At 44.9% G+C, this 20,689-nt stretch overlaps 1 protein-coding gene and 1 long non-coding RNA gene across 8 annotated transcripts in view; one reads left to right on the top strand and one right to left on the bottom strand.

Moving 5' to 3' along the window:
* The window catches only part of LOC310753132, a 63,418-nt gene that overhangs the window by 25,066 nt on the left and 17,663 nt on the right, over positions 1–20,689 (top strand). The window lies entirely within an intron of this gene.
* Positions 19,549–20,689, bottom strand: part of KDM4C (lysine demethylase 4C) — a gene marked incomplete at its 5' end in the record, with an annotated part of 182,636 nt that continues 181,495 nt past the window's right edge. For all 6 annotated transcript variants that reach the window (XM_083592980.1, XM_083592976.1, XM_083592981.1 and 3 more), the window contains one exon: positions 19,549–20,657. In XM_083592980.1, coding sequence (XP_083449106.1) covers positions 20,481–20,657 — 177 coding nt within the window. In that variant the 3' untranslated portion in view covers positions 19,549–20,480. The remainder of the gene's footprint in view (positions 20,658–20,689) is intronic.

The raw sequence follows: 20,689 nt of genomic DNA, 5'->3' as shown, positions 1-20,689 counted from the left end.
CACATCTGTACACATAAAGCACATTTAAAGAGCACACACACACCCTTCACAAACCCTGGGAACTGTAGTTGTTAAAGGTACGGGGAACTGTAAGTCTGTGAGCAGTAAGACTATAGCTTCCAGGATATTGTGGGGCATAGCTGTCAACCATCCCTTATTTGGCGGGAAAGTCCCTTATCCCAGCGCCGTGTCCCGCTGCTGTCCCTTATTGATGATGTCCCTTAAATTTCCCGGGTTTCAAAGGAAGCAGCTCCTCTCCCTCCCTCCCTGCTGGCCAGGGAGGAGGGAGGCTCCAACTGTGTTGCTTGGCTGCGTTGCTCACCCTATAAGGAGTCTAAGAACGACTGGGGGGTGGAGCTTGCATGCCTTGTGCCGATCAAATCGGCCGTGTTGCCTTTGCTCAGCACTTCCCAGCGGAGAGGTGACAGTAGTTTTCCTTTGCATCCCCTTTGCCGGGTTGCTGTGCTGTGGGAACCACCGCTTGAGGCTTCTTTGGCTGCTGGCTGGGCTTTCTGCCTTTGGCTCGGAGGGGCTCAGAAGTTGAACATACCTGTGTTCGGAAAATCCCGTATTTTGGCAGCTGATCCCTTATTTTTGAGGCTGCTGGTCCCTTATTTTCAAATCTGTAAGTTGACAGCCATGTTGTGGGGATGGGGTGTGCTTTAACTGTACGGTCAAAGTTGAATGGGTTGCTGGGAATTGTGAGCTTGGAGTGTTGCAGAGTGGGCCACAGCAGCGAGAGGATGGCAGCATCTCTAGCTGTTTAGAATCATAGAATCACAGAATCGTAGAGTTGGAAGGGACCCTGAGGAGCATCTAGTCCAACCCCCTGCAAAGCAGGAATATGCAGCTGTCCCATGTGGGCATCAAACTTGCAACCTTGCTGTTATCAACACCATGCTGTAAACAACTGAGCTATCCTTCAGGGAGAGACTAGGGCAGGGGTTCTCAAACTTTTTCAGCAGGGGGCCGGTCCACTCTCCCTTAGACCTTGTGGGGGGCCGGAATATTTTTTTGGGGGGGGGAATGAATGAATTCCTATGTCCCACAAATAACCCAAAGATGCATTTTAAATAAAAGCACACATTCTACTCATGTAAAAACACCAGGCAGCCCCCACAAATAACCCAGAGATGTATTTTAAATAAAAGCACACATTCTACTCGTGTAAAAACACGCTGATTCCCAGACCGTCCATGGGCCGGATTGAGAAGGCGATTGGGCCAAATCGAGCCCCTGGGCCTTAGTTTGCGTACCCATGGACTAGGGCATGGGTGGCTTTCCAGATGTTGCTGAACTCTCATCAGCCCCAGCCAGCATGACCAATGGTCAGGGAATAGAGGAGGTGGCGTCCTGTTACCTCTGGAGACCTACAGGCTCCCTAGCCCTGGGTTAGTGCAAAAGAAACACATCCTGTTTTGCATCTTGGGTCTTTGTAATCCAGCACACTTTCAGTTGAGATCATCTTTGTGAGATGAACTGCGATAATGTGATTCATGTTTTCAGGACCACGTAGGCTGGGAGCTACTTTCACCAGGAGGGCAAATATCTGAACATTTTGGGTTATTGTATCTCATAAAGGATATTGTAGAGCAGGAGGGGAAAGGTCCTGAAAAGGGCAACCAAATTATCAGGGTCTGGAGTGACTCCTCAGTGAGGAAAGACTACCATGTTGGCGCGTTTTTAATTTAGAAAAGAATGCAAGGATGAGGAAGGATGGGCATGCAAGGACCGTTATAAAAATATGGTGCATGAAAAGTGGTCAGAGAGAATGTTTTTGAACCCTGGATAAGAGATTCAGGACAGCCAAAGAAGGGGTATATACTACTTACTCATTATTACTCTCTTATATTTAGGGGCGTAGGAAGGGAGAGCGGTGGGGGCGTTGTGCCCTGGGTGTCATCCCTGAGGGGGGTGACAAAATCCCCCCTGGGCGGATCACCACCTGGCCCCCCTGGGCACCAATTGCTACACCAATTGCCCCCTGGATGCAGATTGCTGCACCGATTGCCCCCCTGGGACTCTCATCCCGTCCCCGGGTGCACAGTATGTGCGACACTCTGGGTCCCAGAGCAGCTAGCTCTGCCTCTGCTTATATAATAATAATAATAATAATAATAATAATAATAATAATAATAATAATAATTTATTATTTGTACCCCACCCATCTGGCTGGGTTTCCCCAGCCACTCAGGGCAGCTTCCAACAAAGATCAAAAATACATCAAAATGTCACACATTAAAAACTTCCCTGAACAGGGCTGCCTTCAGATGTCTTCTAAATGTCAGGTTATCTCTTTGACATCTGATGGGAGAGCGTTCCACAGGGCAGGCGCCACTACCGAAAAGGCCCTCTGCCTGCTTCCCTGTAGCTTTGCTTCTCGCAATGAGGGAACCGCCAGAAGGCCCTCGGCGCTGGACCTCAGCATCCGGGCAGAACAATGGGGGTGGAGACGCTCCTTCAGGTATACAGGTATATTATGTTATTAATCACATTTGTCCATCACCTCCTGAGACAAGTTCTCTAGGTGACCGTTGTCCAGTTATGAAGTCCTCTTATCACAAAACGCAAGGTTAAATAATGCAATTTGCTACTTACTGCAAGATGTGACAGCCGCCAACTCTGATGGCTTTAAAAGAGTATTGGGAAATTCCTGAGAATGAGGCTATTGGAGACTCACCATTATCTTGGGTATATGCTACCTCCAGCTTTCAAGGCAGTGTGGGTTGCTGAGTAGCACAGGAGAGGACCAATGTTCTCAGGTCTTGCTTGTGGTCTTCCCAGAGGCATCTAGTTGGTCCCTTATCTGGGAATTAAAGCCCTGGCTATTATTTATTTTCACTCAGTTATTGTGCAAGGCTTTGCAGCCAACTGAGAACCTCAGGAGATACCAGCCGGATGAGGCCAAAATGCCTACCTATGATGAGGTTTAATTAGAGGAGAGGAGGATGTGAGCTCAAGCCCTCCTCTCTTTCCCCCTCCCGCTGCCCATATACCTCATGCATTTAATTGAAGGATTCACTCAAAAGGTTTTCATTTTATTTCTAAAGTGGAGTAATTCATCACAGCTACTCACGCTCCTCCCTTCTGGTGACAGAAGATGGTTTTGTTAGAAAAGAAAATAACCCTGGAAGGCTTGGTGTGGAAACTAAATTCCTCATGCAAGTCCCGGACAAATAAGTTCAGTGAATCAAAAATACCCCAAGTTTTGGAAATATTGGCCAATTTTTGCTGCAGAGAAGCCCACAGGAGCCAAATCAATGCATGTCTGATCTGCATTGAGTTTGTACAAGTGACACCTGCAACAAAATACTGCAGCATGGAATGCTATTGTTCAGGGTTCATGTGCTCTTCCAGAATGGTCCATTCCATTCTTTTTTTGCATAGCTCCTCCTCCAACAGGGCACTCAGCATATTGTGCCCACTGAGCATGCGGGTGGCACTGTGGTCTAAACCACTGAGCCTCTTGGGCTTGCCCATCAGAAGGTCGGCGGTTCAAATCTCAATGACGGGGTGAGCTCCTGTTGCTCTGTCCCAGCTCCTGCCAACCTAGCAGTTCGAAAGCACATCAGTGCAAGTAGATAAATAGGTACCACTGCGGTGGGAAAGTAAATGGTGTTTCCATGCGCTCTGGTTTCCGTCATGGTGTTCCAATGCATCAGAAGTGGTTTAGTCCTGCTGGCCACATGACCTCGAAAGCTGTCTGTGGACAAACGCCAACTTCCTTGATCTGAAAGAGAGATGAGTGCTGCAACCCCATAGTCGCCTTTGAATGGACTCAGCCGTCCAGGGGTCCTTTACCTTTACCTGCTCAGGTTTCAAAGGGCTTTGAGTGCTGTATCTTGCTCCTTGTCAAGGACAGGCTGGGTGAAGAGGAGTGATGGGAGCCTGCCTCCCGAGAGCCCCCCAGGGAGGGCTCCGAAGATGACACCTTAGAGCCTAGAGCTTGGTGGTGGGACACTGGGGAGCAGTTAGCAGAAGGGATGAGCTGGGAGCTGATAGAAACAGGAGACTCAAACGATTAAGGGGGCTCAGGAGACAGAGGGCCTTCCAGGACAGAATTAGTAGCTGAGAGTCACAGCGTGTTCACAGGCAATCTCAGTCTTGCTGACTCTCCTCCCCCTCTGACGCCCCCACTCTAGGAAGGTCCTGCACATTGCTGAGCAACGCATCAGACAGGCCCAGAGGAGGAGCCCACCCCCCTTGACACAGCCTTCACCTGCTTGGGAAGGATCCAGAGTGAAAGGCTTGAAGGCTATGCCTAGAGCTAAGTTTTAGCAACACCTTCGTCGAATTGAAATGAACCAGGGACATTGTTGTGTTGTTGTTGTTGTTGTTTTCTGCTAATGAAAAGCTAATTGCATTTCTTGTCTTCTGTGTGTGTGCCTGCCTTGTGCATGACCCAGCTCGCTGACAGCTCCTTGACACTCCTGTATGCAGATATTGCCATTTTGGCTCCATAACAATCCACACTTAAGAAGAATGAGCTTGTTATTCGTATATATAAAAAATAGAGGGCTTGTCTTCCAACTCAAGGGGTCCATAAAGGTCAGACTTCCCCTACCTGGGGCCCTCTAGATATTGAAGACTATCCCATCAGCCCCAGCCACCATGACCCTGCAGTCAGAAGACAATGAGTCCCCAGTAGGACCTTTGGCACCCGTGCTCATCCTGCCCCGGTCATTTAGGACTTCAAGGGGAGGAAAGAATTGGTATTGGACTGATGCGGACAGTCAGACATGGAGATTATTGTGTGCATTTTCCTGGGTGTGATGCTAGTGCGTCTGTCCTGGTTTCTAATGTTCCAGCTACACCACATTACCTGTTGTATTATGGAACTGTGGATTTTTGATGGATCTACTCAGGGCTATTTTTTTTAAACTTTTTTTATTCAAAATTAAAACTGTTACGAAAAAGGACCAATGCTGCTGAGTGCTCCAGATGGCTGGAAAGCCAAACAGGATGTTGATGTTATGGGACTGTACCGTGGGAACAAGGGACAGTCTATTATGTGCACTGAGCACCGGATGTTAGCTCAGAGTGTCACATGACCCTGTACCAGAAGTACATGGGTGGAGTTTTTTCACTCTGCTATTGCTGTAAAGAGAGTGCAGACATGATTTCTCTGTACTGCTGGAAAGACAGAAATAAAGGCATGTAAATACATTTCTGTCTGTCTCTCTCCCCTCCCTGGGGATAGCAGGGAAGAGGGAGGAGGGATGGTTGTGTTCTTCTCACGTTGGGAAGGATCGGCCGATAGAGATCTCGCCTTGTCTTGCCGGGAGTCGCTGACGGGGGAGATCAACAAGGAATCCAAGCCGGGCACCTGGAGAGTGGCCAAATTCCTCTGACTGATATGGCTTTAGATTCCAACAAAAACAACACATATTATCCAGAAACATATCATCCTTATTTTTTTCCCCATTTTTCCTCCCTCCCCCCACCCTCCCACACAACCCCCACCCACCCACCCCCAACCCCCGGCTTCCTTCAGTTCCAGTCTTTGATTTCTCTAAGAATGCTGTTTTCTGCATGTTACACAGTTGTATAGATCCTCAAACTATTTAGCTGATTATCATCAATAAAAAAGTTTGTGAATGTTTGTTCAAAGCCAGCCAAGGAGTCCAGTTTGCTTTGTTGCATCTTCAAATACTTTGTAATGGGTTCCCATTCATCTTTGTCACAGTTATCCTTGTCCCGTAGCTTATATGTCAATTTGGCCAGTTCTGCATAGTCCATCAATTTTTCTTGCCATGATTCTTTAGTTGGGGTTTCTTCAGTCTTCCATCCTTGTGCTATTAGAACTCTCGCGGCCGTTGTCGCATACATTTTCAGCCGGAACTCACCGGACCTCAATTGCTTTTTTTTTTTTTAATAAATTTTTATTGATTTTCCAACATATATTAAAACACAATACAACTAACAACTAACAACACATAAACAAACAAACATATAAACACGTATAATTTCTTAACCTCTTTTTCTTAAACCTTGTTTCAACGACTTCCCCATACCTCCCTTTTCTGCATCCCTGTTTTAAACTTTTCCAGCAACCCCTAATTTCAAGCACCGGACCTCAATTGCTGCACCTCTCAGGTGGGTGCTATTGCCACTATCAGAGAACAAGGGAGGCATTCATGGTGAGTTCTGGCACCTTTCTCTAGAAAAATAGCACTGTGCTAAATTTCATTCACACCAGTGGCCATGGTGTAGCCTATCGGTAGTTTATATTCCATTTGGGGGCATGTTTGGGACCTCAGAAGGTTTGGATCCCAACCTTCCAGTGGTCCACCCTTGGCATACATCCTTTTCAGCCCTGCCAACACCAGAACTCTGACATCATCATCAGGGCAAACATCACAGATGTTTTTGTGGCAATGGGAGGGAAGATCTGGCACCAGTTTTCCCTCTGCCCTTGGAGATGAAGGTTTGAGGCTTCCTGTGACTTCCAAAGGCTCAGAGCTTGCAGGGCCCAGAGATGGATTCCTTCTCACTTTTGTTTATCAGTAGACTGCCAGTAAAAAATAAAAATTTAAGCAAACGATGCTTTTGCTGCTTTTCTTCCCAATACCGTAAGTCATTTCCTCCCTGTAAAATGCAAGATGACAGAGAAGGTTTGCTCCCTTGCTCATTATGGGAGAGGATTAGGGATAAGGCAACAATGAGCATCCTACGTAAATGGAAGCATTTGATCAGTAGGCTGCCCTTGAACAGTTCTAAGGATCTGTTCCAAAGAGCTGCTGGGCTATTTGTAGATTCCTTTTGAGATAGAAAAAAAGACTTGGGTTTTTTCCCCTCAATCTAACTGAGCCACAAGACAGTCTATTAGAGGATTTCAAGTTACAAAGCTGGCATAAACATCTGCAGGCGTGGATGTGAATTGTACTGCAAATCTCTCTCCCTCTCTCTCTCCTTCCCTCCCTCTCTCCTTTTCCTCTCCTATTGCTAGGATCATGTCTCATGGTGGTGACGGTGCCTAACGATGTCCAAAAACCTGGTTCTCTCATTGCTTTCTGCATCACCTTCAAGTTCCCCAGGCCTTCCTACTACTTGAAACTGCTTTGTCCTAATCCCACACTTGCTTTTCTCTTTCATCTTCTGGTCAGGGTAACAGCAACAGGCTTCTTCTTCTTTGGCGATCACTCGTAGCTGAGTAAGATTGTATTTCATAAACATGGTTTGAACAATGAGTCCGTAAGTGACTGTGAAGGCCAATTCTGGACCCACACGTCCTTCCACAGTGGGGACATTGGTTTCCGGGCAGGAGTTGATCACGGTGTGGATTTGCCAAGCGTGCCACCTTCTTAGTACGTTTCTCCCTTGCATCCTGAGTTTGAGTGTCTTCAAAGCCCATGACACCTTTGGTAAAGGCTGTTCTCCAACTGGGACAATTGGAGGGTCCATGGCTGCCTTTAAGTCATTCTAACATCTGAATTAAAAGAATCGAGATTGTGATGGAAGGGTCATAGCTTAGTGGCAGAGCATGTGTTTTGCATGCAGAAGATCCTAGGTTCACTTGTCAGCATCTCCACATATGACTAGGAGAGACTCCCAAACGGAACCCCAGAAAGACTATGTCAATCAGTGTAAAGGTAAAGGTAAAGGACCCCTGGGCAGTTAAGTCCAGTCAACGGTGACTATGGGGTGTGGTGCTCATCTCACTTTTCAGGCCAAGGGAACCAGCGTTTGTTCACAGACAGCTTTCCGGGTCATGTGGTCAGCATGACTAAACCGCTTCTGGCACAACAGGACACCGTGACGGAAACCAGAGCTCATGGAAACACAATTTCCCTTCCCGCCGCAGTTGTACCTGTTTATCTACTTGCACTGGTGTGCTTTCAAACTGCTAGGTTGGCAGGAGCTGGGACAGAGCAATGGGAGCTCATCCTGTTGCAGGGATTCAAACCGCCAACCTTCCGATCGGCAAGCTCAAGAGGCTCAGTGGTTTAGACCACAGCGCCACCCGTGTACCTTTACTTTAACCTTTACCAGTCAGAGTAGATGATTCTGAGCAAGACAGACTAGTGGTCTGACTTGGTGTAAGGCAGATTCCTAGCTGTAGGGAGGGCACTGTAGATCACAACCGTGCAAAACTCCTTGCAAGATGAGCATTGCTCTTTCTCTCAAATCTGTCCTAGGTAGTGTTCCATTTGATGCATTTACCAGAGAACAGAAGACATTGGAGTAAATTAATTAATGCCCATCCTTTGCTCACACCCCCTCAGGGCCATAATGACATTGCAATGATGCAGCAAAGCAAACAACATGATTTTTTAGCATACCAGCAACTGATTTGACTTCCTGAAAAATTAAATTGGGAAAACAGCAACTTTCTGGTGGGTGACCACAACCCTCTGGCCTCTTGCATCCTCCTACAAAGCATCAGCAAAGAAAGCTAATGATGTGTGCTCATGGTCTGGGGAACAACTGAGGGAAACATCTGATAAACCCTTTAGCTTCCAGCAAATAGTATATCAAAAGCACAGTCTAATTGAGATACAGAGGAGACAGTTAAAGTATGTATATGCTATTGCTTCTGCTCAGGCCCTGTTTATACAGTTCCCCTGGAGTGATGTTGTGCTTTTAGTCATCTCTCCCATCTTCCATTAGGGTGGCCATTTAAGCACCATAAAAAGGGACAAAATTTAAAAAGTCAAAAAGCGCTAGCTTATACGTACTGTTGCGTGCACCCCAATCTATGAGCAGCAAGAAGTTCCCGGGGTGATTTCACAGGGTTCAGTTTCCCTAGAATGGAGGTCAACGAGGACTGTATTCTGTGATTTATAGTTTTATTTACACATATATACAACCTAAAAAAATTTTTTTCCTTCCAGTAGCACCTTAAAGACCAACTAAGTTAGTTCTTGGTATGAGCTTTCGTGTGCATGCACACTTCTTCAGATACGAAGATATATACAACCTGCGCATAGCACCAACTCTCCAACATGTCTTGTCTCCTCATTAGATGCCCAAGGGAGATCTCCAAGTCATAGCCTGGGGTCCAGCACAGAGCAAGACAAGCCCCCGTGACCTCAGTTTCCAGCATCAACCAAACTCACATGCACACAACGCTCACCTACACAGTCTTGCCCCATGGCCTGTTGTTCTTCATCCTAGGATGACATGGCCACCAGCCAGTTGAGGTGGGGAAAGCCCCGCTCATTTATCTCTTTGGTAACTTCTTTGGACCTGGGCAGGGCTTTTTTTTTCCCCAGCTGGAGCTCACTAGAGCTCAGCTCCAGCACTTCTCATTCTAAGACAACAGGGGAGAAGTTCATGGTGAGTTCCAGCACCTCTTTGTCTAGAAAAATGGCACTGGGTAAATGGCAGTACTTAAACTTGGAGGCTAAGGCAACAACCTTAGCAAAGGAACTGGTTTGACTGGATTTCAACAACAACAACAACAACAACTTATTTGTATCACAACCATCTGACTGGGTTGCCCCAGCCACTCTGGGCAACTTCCAACATAAACAACAACAAAACGAGAATGGGCCTTCTCTGCAGTGGCAAATGATGTTCAAATGATGGGCTGATGGGAATGAGAGACATCTATCTGGCTAGGATGGCCTGGTGAGGGGCCCATTGCAGAGAAGGTTGTCTGTAGCATGCAGTGAAGATGCCCTTAAGGGGTCATCCAGGTGTGTCTGTGGCTCCAGCAACTCCCTGCCCTCCGCCCATCTGGAAAGAGAAAGCAGTAATGGATATTCTAGCTATGGATTGATCAAGTCATCTGCAATTACGATGACTTTCATTTTCTAACCCACTTAAGTAAGACCCTAATAGCACAAAACAATTAATTTTGTTCTTCAGCGCTCAATTAAATTCCTCAGAAATCTAGGATAATAGCATTGTTGTAGTAGAGCCTTACAAAAGATGAAATATAATCTCTTCCAGCTCCTCATATTTCCCCCCTCCCTTTCAACAGAAATGAGGTTTTGTCTCCAACAAGCTGAGACACAAAGCATCTTTTAGAACAGGGCAACAAAGGTTGCAGATTTATCAACAGCAGGAGGAGTTCTGTTGTAGTTGCTGTCACAGAGTATTCTAAATAGACGCTTTCTTTGTTGGCCAAAGAAAAGAGCTTCACAATGAATTCTCTGCATTAGAGAAAATAGCTTCCTAATCATATCACAGTGGCATTTTTCACAGATGGGTAACAGGAGGAGGTGGAGAGACTTATTCCAGCTTTCATTTCGACAGATATAATTTTTGTTGGAAAGCGGTCTGGCAGAACTGCTTTTTCAAGAGCAGGAAATGTCCACTTGTATTCTCTTTTTGGTCCATTTCTCCAGCCACTTTAGGCCTAGAAAACAGACATATAAGGCTTGAGGAGGCGAGAGAGTGGTCTATAAAATTATGCATGGTGTAGGAGAGAGCAAACACACTCTCTCTTGAGAGCCAGTGTGGTGTAGTGGTTAAGAGCGGTAGTTTCGTAATCTGGGGAACCGGGTTCGCGTCTCCGCTCCTCCACATGCAGCTGCTGGGTGACCTTGGGCCAGTCACACTTCTTTGAAGTCTCTCAGCCCCACTCACCTCACAGAGTGTTTGTTGTGGGGGAGGAAGGGAAAGGAGATTGTTAGCCGCTTTGAGACTCCTTAAAGGGAGTGAAAGGCTTGATATCAAATCCAAACTCCTCCTCCTTCTTCTTCTTCTTCTTCTTCTTCTTCTTCTTCTTCTTCTTCTTCTTCTTCTCTCATATATATATAATACTACCCTACAGTCATCCATCCAATGAAAATGGATGTTCAGAGATTCAGAACAGACAAAAGAAGCGCTTCTTCACACAGTCCATGTTATGTACTGAGTTGAATAGGATCCAAAATGCAGCAGTCTGATTGGTCCTGGAACAATAGGATCCAGAATGCAGCAGTCTGATTGGTCCACAGGAACCACCCAATCCAGCTCCAGGTGGAAGTGAATCTGCAACCTGATTAGCCTACAGGAGAATCCCGGAATTAGCCAATCACGTGGGGCCCATTGTGTAAATAATGTATATAAAGCAGACATTCTGGGGGAACTTCCATTCCACCTCACCACTATGAGCTGAATAAAGAGCATGAAATCCACTCTCGACTCTGAGTATATTTCAGTGCATAATAATTAAACTATGGAATTGGCTGCTACAGCACAGCTTCCACCCAAATGGAAATCTTCAGCAACGTTCACTTCGCAGCTAAGCTGAGGTGTGTCCATTTGAGACAGCCATTGCATCTGTCCAGAGGACATTGTGTGCAGGTAGGAGAGCATCATGAACAGTTTTTTGGGGGGCAGGTGCAGCAAAACCAATCAGGTGATGCACACAAGGGGAAGACTCTTCTCTGTCTCTGGTGTATACAGCAATTGCAACTTGAAGCGCAGCATGGGGGCTGGGGACACACAACCTCACTATGTTTCAAGCTGGTAATGTGTACATGGACTGTAAGCAACAACACGATTTCAGTGTCAGCATGGATAAGAGGAAACAAGAAACAGCCAGAAAGGTGGACTCATGTATTAAGCTATCTCCACTTTTGGCTAATCCACATTCATGCTGGAAACAAACCCAAACAGCCAGGTAGCCTACATTGTCAATGGCCCATCTTTTTGATGACTCAGAAGTCCTCTTGAATTCATTGATGCTGACTCCCAGGTAAGTAGGGTTGGGGTTGCAGCCTTAGTCACCTTTAAGCGGGGGCAGAGTAGGAGGGTGAGTTTATTTAGAGGCATTTTTTGTACCATATCCGTGGATCTCCCCCCCCCCCCTTTTTGCCTTTCTATTTCTGCTGGCATTAGCACTCTCTAGAGTGTCAGCTTCTAGGAAATGTCCCATTAACTAAAATGCATTCTGTCTTCTGATTTTCCTATTATATTCAGTCATTTCCACAGCAGTCAGTGTCTTATTATATAAGGCTCTTGCACGCATGCTAGCTGAGCTAGACTTTCAGGCATTGCATCTATTAAAAAAACACCACCAGCAGCAGCACACCCAACAATATCCCGAGCCTCTGCGCAGGACGCAGCTAGAGGAAATGTGGGTGACGTTACAGAAAATTCATTATTGTAAAATGTGACTCCAGAGTCACAGATCAAACTTTTAAAGGTAATTTGCCATATTTCATGCTTGAAACTATATAAAAAATGGAGAAAATGGGAAATTAGAGCAGAATTACTGCCCATATTTTTCAAGAAGAGAGAGTGTTTTAGGCTAAATGAAGCTCATTACCCTGAAAGAATCCGCTGACTACTACTAAAAAAAAACACCACCCTCACAAATGGAATATATTGGCCGTCCTTGGGAAAGTTGGAAGGGGAGCTCAGGTGTTTGACTTGCTTGCATTATCAATTCAGCAAGAATTGTAAATAGCCCAGCAGGTAACCAGGTTCCTGGTCAACAGCAAAATTTGGAGCCGTGCCACACCCCAAGCCTAAATTGGAACTGGGAGCATGCTATCGCTCCCCTGTCTGGAATGGTTGGGGTGATGTTGGGGAGGAGAATGAAATCAGACACCAAGTGGAGGAAATGCAGTAACTGGTGAGTTGTACTACCTTCACAAAGGCTGTGTCTAAACTAACTTTCTCCAGAAGGGAGTCTGAGGGACTGAGGCAAATAGCAGTGGTACAAGATGAAGTTCTGGGTCTTGTTGACAAATTAAAAATGAACAAATCTCCAGGCCTGGACAGCATCCAGTGAGGTATTATTAAATGTAAAATGGCTAATCTTCTAACAAAAAACCCTATATCAGGTTGCATACTGGAAAGTGGTCAATTTAATACCTTGTTTTAAAGGGGGATGGTTATTCCAGGAGGACCTCAGAAGTTATAGACTGGTTAGCTTCTGTTCCACGAAAAGTGGTGGTAAATATTAAATTATTAAATTAAACATATAGAGTCATAGAATTGTAGAGTTGGAAGGGACCCCAAGGGTCATCTAGACCAACCTCCTACAAGGCAGGAATCTCAGCTAAAGCATCCATGACAGATGGCCATCCAACCTCTGCTTAAAAATCTCCAAGGAAGGAGAGTCCACAATCTCCAGAGGGAGACCGTTTGGCTGCCAAACAGCTCTTACTGTCAGAAAGTTCTTCCTGATGTTTAGTCGTAAACTCCTTTCTTGTAACTTTAAGTCATTGGTTCGAGTCCTACCCTCCAGAGCAGGAGAAAACAAGCTTGTTCCATCTTCCATGTGACAGCCCTTGAGATATTTGAAGATGGCTATCATATCTCCTCTCAGTCTCCTTTTTCCAGGCTAAACATACCCAGCTCCTTCAACTATTCCTCATAAGGCTTGGTTTCCAGACCCTTGATCATCTTGGTTGCCTTCCTCTGCACACGTTCCAGCTTGTCAACATCCTTCTTAAATTGTGGTGCCCAGTTCTGGCACAGTATTCTAGGTGTTGTCTGACCAAGGCAGAATAGAGTGATACTATTTCTTCCCTTGATCTGGAGACTATACTTCTGAACAGGGCTCCCCCCCCCCCCCAAATGGAACTCAGTGAATGTGAATGAAGTCTGGTGAATGTGCACAATGTCCAGTCTCGATGCACATTAACCACTCAATCTATATAGACACACACAGAGAGACATACACTCAAAATAAACATGAATCTGAGCAGTCCCCGTCCTGTCCCGTCCCGTCCCCTGAACTTGCAGTGTGCATAAGACAAGTCAAGTTGTGTGTATCATTTAGACTGTTGTAGGCTAAATTCAGTGTAGGGGACAGGCTGTCAGATAAAGAGATCTGAGGGCAGAAATTATACCAGCTAACATGACCATCTGAAAGGTATAAAGCATGAAATTCTGATACAAAGAAATGCTGTGGTGGCAAATGATGTTCTTACTATAACTGACAGCAGCCAAATTCACTGGGGAGAATGGATTACATGGTTTGACAAAAGCAAGGGCAATGTGGAGCAGAACCAAGGCAAAATATCTAAGCCTCAGTCCTTACCCTGTCTGAGCACTCAGTAGCCCAACCCTTGACTTCTGTTACCCCAGAGTCCCATTCATTCTAAGTACATCAAATCTAGGAATTGGTTGAAAAGTTACGTAGCCTTCATTTTACTTGCAGAGTGTTGTCTTGTTTCGTATGTGCAGAATAGGAAGGCAGCATTCCCCCCCCCCCGCTCTATGCTATTTTTTATTAATATATTCATTTTTATGTATACTATACCCATTTTTGTAAATCCTGTTTGGGTGAAGAACTACATTACAAAATTCAGATATGTGAATTTTTTGAAGGATAGCTGTGTTTTGGTTCTCATTTTGTTTTGGGAAGTGCCAACATGGTAGATTCTGCTTTAAATGTGATCCGAATCAAATTTCTCCCCCAATTCCTAGTCTCGACCATTCAAGAGGTTACAAAGTAGCTGTCAATAAGGTACACCCCTAATTCCTAAGGAAGGCTCTAAGAGAATATACACAGCCTACACAGCTACCTGGGAGTGCACCCCAGCTTCAGGCTATGTGGTTTCTATTGAATCTCTGACACCTTTTCTGTTTAAGAAAAGAGTACAAAATTCTGCAGGTACAATAAGGAGGGGCTATTTCCCCCCAGCAATTGCAAACATCAGGGATCAGGATATAAGAGATGAATAGGGACACTGAATATACCATCTTTGTTTATCGCTGGCTACATCTCTGGCTTTATGAGAGCAAATTGTAGTCCTCAAATAGCAATGTCATTGTCACCTACTCCATCGTAAGAACCACAAATAAGTCAGTTCCTGGTTCTTTTCTTTACATATATACATACATACGCTACGTTTTTGGAAGAAAAGACCCCAGTCTGCACATGCAGAAAGGGGACGGCAGCCATCTACAGTTAAAAAAGCATTTTAGTCTACGGTGGAGCAAAATTTTGATCAAAACTGTAACTTTCAATGGGTGGTGGATTAATCAACTATCAGCAGCACCCTAGTCATGTCTACTTAGAAGTACACCCCATTGTTTTCAATGAGGCTTACTCCCTGGAAAGTGTTATGTGCTTACAACCTAATTCATCACTGGATTCATTAGTGGAAGCCAAATCCTATACATATCTATTTAGAAGCAAAGTTCAGTGGGGCTTACTCCTAGGTAATTGGGTATAGGATTGAAGCCTTAATCACTGAGGGAAAATTTTAAATCTGTAAGGATGTGAATTACGGGTACCTGGAGCTATCTTGGTTCTAGTGTTTGTAACAGTAAATGTCTCAAAGTTAGAGTTTGAATGATAGAAGGTAGGGGATTTTCCCCCCAATAAATGCTAGTGTTTGTACATTACATGCTTAAATTAAGCCACACCCTCTTCAATATATCAAAAAGGTACAAGACTGGATTTGTTTGCTTTTTGTAATGCGGAGAATTATTTAATACATGCATTGAAGGGCAGACAATCAACTAAAATGTCCAATCAATGGAGAGCCCTAGATATTACTAATTTAAAAGTAGTCTGGATCTTGTTCATAAGTGACAATCAGTAATCAGGTCTGCATTTACTCTCCCCCGCCGCCACCACTTTGTAGTTGAGCGTCAGCCTAGAAACCAGACAGACTACTTCATTTTCCAATTTAAATAAAATAAAATAAATAAGAATGCCTGTGTAGATGACATATGATCAATCACAGAGGAAACCCATGGGCTCGTGGGTTTCTAATCTTCTCCTGGGGGCTACTAGGCCCATTCCCTTAACATTCATGAAGAAGTTAATAGCTCATTTAGCTAATAATTACCCTTCTGTGGTTCCTCACAATTGCTTTCTGCGGAGATTTTTTTTTTTTAAAAAAAAAAAAACCTTTAATAATAGCCATCAATTCCTTTCTACAGGAGGCGATCCATTCTTTTCACCATTTCAACAACAAAAACCACCTATTTGGGGAGAGAAAATTGACTCCCCAGTGGTTTACATCTATTTTCCAGAGAATGTTGATTGGTAAAGCATTTTCCAGGGGGCAGACGTGTCACAGAACCTATCTGCTTAGTATTAGTTCACGTGCCCTGGGTGTACATTGCCTTCAGTTAGAAGCCAGTTATTCAATTACATCAGTTGTACAAATAACAGCCAAAAAGCCAACTGTCTTGATTCATAATCTTCACAGTGTATGCCTGCACTTTCATTTTGGTGATTTCCAAAGTGGAAGGAAGTGGGGATGTCTGTGTGGTGCCTTGTAAGCTAGTGATAATGTAAAGTGAGATGACTGATAGTATTATCATTCCCCCTATTCTCCAGAGAGTAATGATGCTATTGGACAGTGTATTGAAGATGGAGGACCGCCTGGGTCCTGGTTAGTGAATGGATCAGAAGATCATTAAGATGTGGGTAACTGTAGCTGTTGAAGCAGATGTGGGCCACCAAAGCAAGCTTTATCTTTGTGAAGACTCTTGGAGATGTGGCCAAGTCAATCTGAATTGATGATATTGACCAATGGCTGATACTTCCTGAAGGTCTATAGACATCATGAAGTCATTGAGATGGAGAGAATGCTTGATGGAGGTGAGAGACTCCATGCCGCAAATTGAGAAGCATCCAGCTGTAAATGATGCTACTCAGGAGATCTTAAGTAGGCGAGACTGTGCAGGATCCTGTTCTGGATTTGTAAGGAGATCCTACACGGGAAGAGAGGGCTGCTGCTTTTTGGACAAACCTGAGAGCAAAATATAGGTGCCTATCAGTGGTATATTTTAACTGTGCATCTTCATCCTTTGGTAACAAATATTTTGATGAAAGAGAATAAACTGGTTTGTCCACTGATGAGGTCTTAAGGTGGTCCACAAATTCTGTATCCAGCATGTTAATATTTATTAGAAAGAGCCCTGCATTCTACTTTGGTCACTTTCTTGATAACTGCCGGAGTGGGTACGATTTTGGGAGATGACTGGGCATAGGCCACAGGAAGAGGTTGTGCGGTGCCTGCAGCTTGTTCTGTTGATTTGGGAGCCAATCCCAGAGTGGCATGGGCATGGCATGGCATATCAAAGGCATCCTGGCCGATGGGGGTTCTTTAGTTACTGATCCTTCACTCCATTTATCATCATCAGATTCTGCCAAAGGAAATGGATGAAACCCCGAAAACTGAGAGGTTTGAGAGTGAATGGAACCATCCCCGTGTAGATGGGTGGGGGAAAGGATTAGGTGAGGATGGAGCTGGAGGTTCTCTAGATGATGTGTGATACAAGCCGCAATTCTGACATTGTCAAGGATTAGCAGCTCAAATTACAGAGGCTGGTGCAGATTTTGGCTGCAAAGGCTGCTACTGCTCTGGAAGGATAATACCCATTTCCTTTGATAATGCTTCCTTAATTTGCCTTAAAACAATCCTCAGAAGGATTGTGGTGGGGAGAGGGTGATCCCTGGACCCTGGTGGAAGATGGGCAGAATTCATGATCCTCAAAACCCAGGAATTCGTCTTTCTCAGAGGATGGCAGGGAATGAAAGGCCTGTACTACAGCCAGCGCTGGGCTAGCTTCTTCTGGGGCATTGAGCTGGGCAGGCAGTAGCCAGGAAATAGCAGGGAGAACAAGGTAGCTGGCCTTCCTTTGTCTCTAGATTGATGGACCCGCTTATCCTACCTAAAGGTGCGGCTTCACTGCACTGGCAAGTACCGTATTTTTCGCCCTATAGGACGCACTTTTTCCCCTCCAAAAATGAAGGGGAAATGTGTGTGCGTCCTATGGGGCGAATGCAGGCTTTCGCTGAAGCCTGGAGAGTGAGAGGGGAGACCTGCCTGCCCCACAAGCTCCGGGGACAGCTGGGAGGCGCAGTGCGTCTCCCCGCTGTCCCCGGACCTGGTCTGAAGGCGGGCGGTGGGGAGAAGAGCGCTTCTCCCCGCTGCCTGCCCCGCAAGCTCCGGGGACAGCGGGGAGGTGCAGTGCGTCTCCCCGCTGTCCCCGGACCTGGTCTGAAGGCGGGCGGCGGGGAGAAGAGTGCTTCTCCCCGCTGCCGGCACCACAAGCGCCTGGGGTGGAAATAAAATTTTTTTCCTTTATTTCCCCCCAAAAAAACTTGATGCGTCCTATGGGCCAGTGCGTCTTATGGGGCGAAAAATACGGTAGGTCCCTGGAGATGTTTGGGTCTTATCCAAGGCCTTGCAGGGTTGCTGATTCTCAACAGCACCCATTGGGGCTCGTTGTGGGGCCATCTCACCCTATGAGCAGAGAATATGAGGGAATTAAGGGTTGCCACACGCAACCGTTGTGAGGAAGTGGTGGACCCCAAGGCCTGGTCTGCTCATGAACCTTGGGCCTATCTGAGCCTTGGAAGAATCTCATCTGTTGTGGACTGGAGCAGGGGGAAGCCCTGTATGGAACCCCCATCACCAAGAAATGGCGCCTGTAGCCACTGCTGTAAAATAAATCATCATCATCATCATCATCATCATCATGCTCCAATTCCTTGGCAGGGGGTGATGGTTAAAGGAAATGTGACTGCTTTGTCGAGGCAGGAGCAAAACAGTAAAAGTAAAAGCAACTCCTGCTTTCATACACTAGAAACACAAGTAAGCCCAATGCAGTGATGCTAACATTCCTACTACAGTGGTACCTCGGGTTAAGTACTTAATTCGTTCCGGAGGTCCGTTCTTAACCTGAAACTGTTCTTAACCTGAGGTACCACTTTAGCTAATGGGGCCTCCTGCTGCCGCCGCGCCACCAGAGCACGATTTCTGTTCTTATCCTGAAGCACCATTTCTGGGTTAGCAGAGTTTGTAACCTGAAGTGTATGTAACCCGAGGTACCACTGTACTGTTCATTCTAACCCACCTCACAGGGTTGTTTCATGAAAGAAAAATAGGAAGGGCAGGATATAAATTTAATCAATCAAATAACTTAATATTTATACAGTAATAAAGTAAATAAAGTAACTTAACATTTAAGATTCCTTGAGGACTCTGCTAGTTTTGTTGCAGCAGAGCATTACTGCTCATCTGGAATTCATACAATACTGAATTCGGAGAGTTTTATCCCTGTTGCAGCTGGCTGGAGATCTGTTGCTGGACTGACACCCATGAAAAAGATAATGTTCTGCAAAAGCTAAAGCTCGTTTAGGCTTTTTGCAATCCCAAAGCATATCTTGCAACGAGACTGCGAAAACACACAAGCACATTCTGCTGTCTCTTGTGCAACCTGACAAGATTAACGCCATAAGGCAAAGGAAAAACGAAAGGAAGGTTCTGCTTCGGTTATTAGTAATGACTATGTGTGAACTAAAGTCTGATCTAAATGCTATGCTGGGTGTGCTAAAAATTAAAAGTCTTACTGGTGTGCAGTTCTGCACAGCCAAACCATGTTTAAACTGGCTCACTAGTGACTATGTGGCAGAGTTATGCACTGCACTGGTGTGCTAATTGTAGACACAGATGTGTACAACTGGTTTCTTATCTTATAAATAAAAAAAAACCCAGAGAAGGCACCAGTCACTTGCAATCCTCACTAGTAAGGTGTTTTTTTAAGTGTCATGTTTAAACTGGGCCTTATTTTGAACAAAGATGTATATTGACCAAGGGGTGTGTGTGTGTGTGAGAGAGAGAGAGAGAGAGAGAGAGATCGATCCCTACAGATGACATTGCCGCAACCCAACATTAGTAGACAAAGGGACATCATTTTTTTTTAATTTCCAACACTATTACATTTGCAGACTATTATTTAAAAAGGGAAGACCATATTATATTACTATATTACATTAGTTCAAATCTAGCCTGCCAAGCGAAGATATGTAAACTCTAATTTTACAAACACAATAAAAGACATTTCATTGTACAAATTGCTGTCGTCCCCACAGAGTATCGTGGAAAAAAACCCTTTAAAAATAGATGCCAAAAATCTCTCTCTTTAAATATACACCCACAATTCATTTCCTGAAGGTCTCCCTCTTTAGAAGCACCTTTCTCTTCTCTAGTAATACCTCCCCAACATCACATTTAAACAACTGAGTCCTGGCCAGAGAGCACTGAAAGCACAGGAGGCATAAACAGTGTGGGAAACGCTGTACAAAATTATGACAGTACAGCAGTATTTGCAGATCTCAGTGCTGTTTATACTTTTTTTTTTTTTAGAAAAGCTTTGAATATATATATATATATGGTTGAACTCCCTTTTCCTTTTGTGGACAATGTACAGATTGCAAATCTGGAACTTTGGAGGCTGAAGAAAGTTCCTCACCTAGATTGGTATAACTTCTCTTGTAACTGTCAGTGCAAGGCAAGACTAAAAGTTCTCCAGTCGGTGGTACTGTGGGTTCTTAGGCATGTTCTTGGACAGGGCCAATGTGACATGGATCGATCCCTTGATGTGAATCAGACAGTCCTTGTTTCGCACATTAGCCCACAAATCGCGGCCCTTCAGTTAAGAAACACTGTCTGTGCCTGAGATGTTTTTAGATCAAACTCTCAGTATGTGTTTGAACCACAAGCTGCATGTCAGACAAAAAGATGATTACCTGTCCTTTTTAAAAACCCCACATTTAGTAACTGCATCCCCTCTGCACACAAAGGAAAAGAGAGCAGGTGATAAGTTCACTTCTTATTTTATAATCCCTTCTGGCACTTCTTCTGGAACGAGGTTTTCAGGAAACTGCGGTATCCGGGGTCATCCACATACTCGTTCTTAAATCTGGAGCTCAATACCCTCTGCCTCTTTTTTTCTCCTTGTATAATATCGGCTCCATAGAATGTGTCTTCAAACCTCATATCAGAAGCTGTAGACTAAAAAGAGACATTCACTGTAGGGTATATTT

The sequence above is a fragment of the Podarcis filfolensis genome (assembly GCF_964270895.1).
Source record: "Podarcis filfolensis genome assembly, chromosome: 17".
NCBI lineage: Eukaryota > Metazoa > Chordata > Lepidosauria > Squamata > Lacertidae > Podarcis > Podarcis filfolensis.
This window is presented reverse-complemented; position numbering and strand designations above follow the sequence as displayed.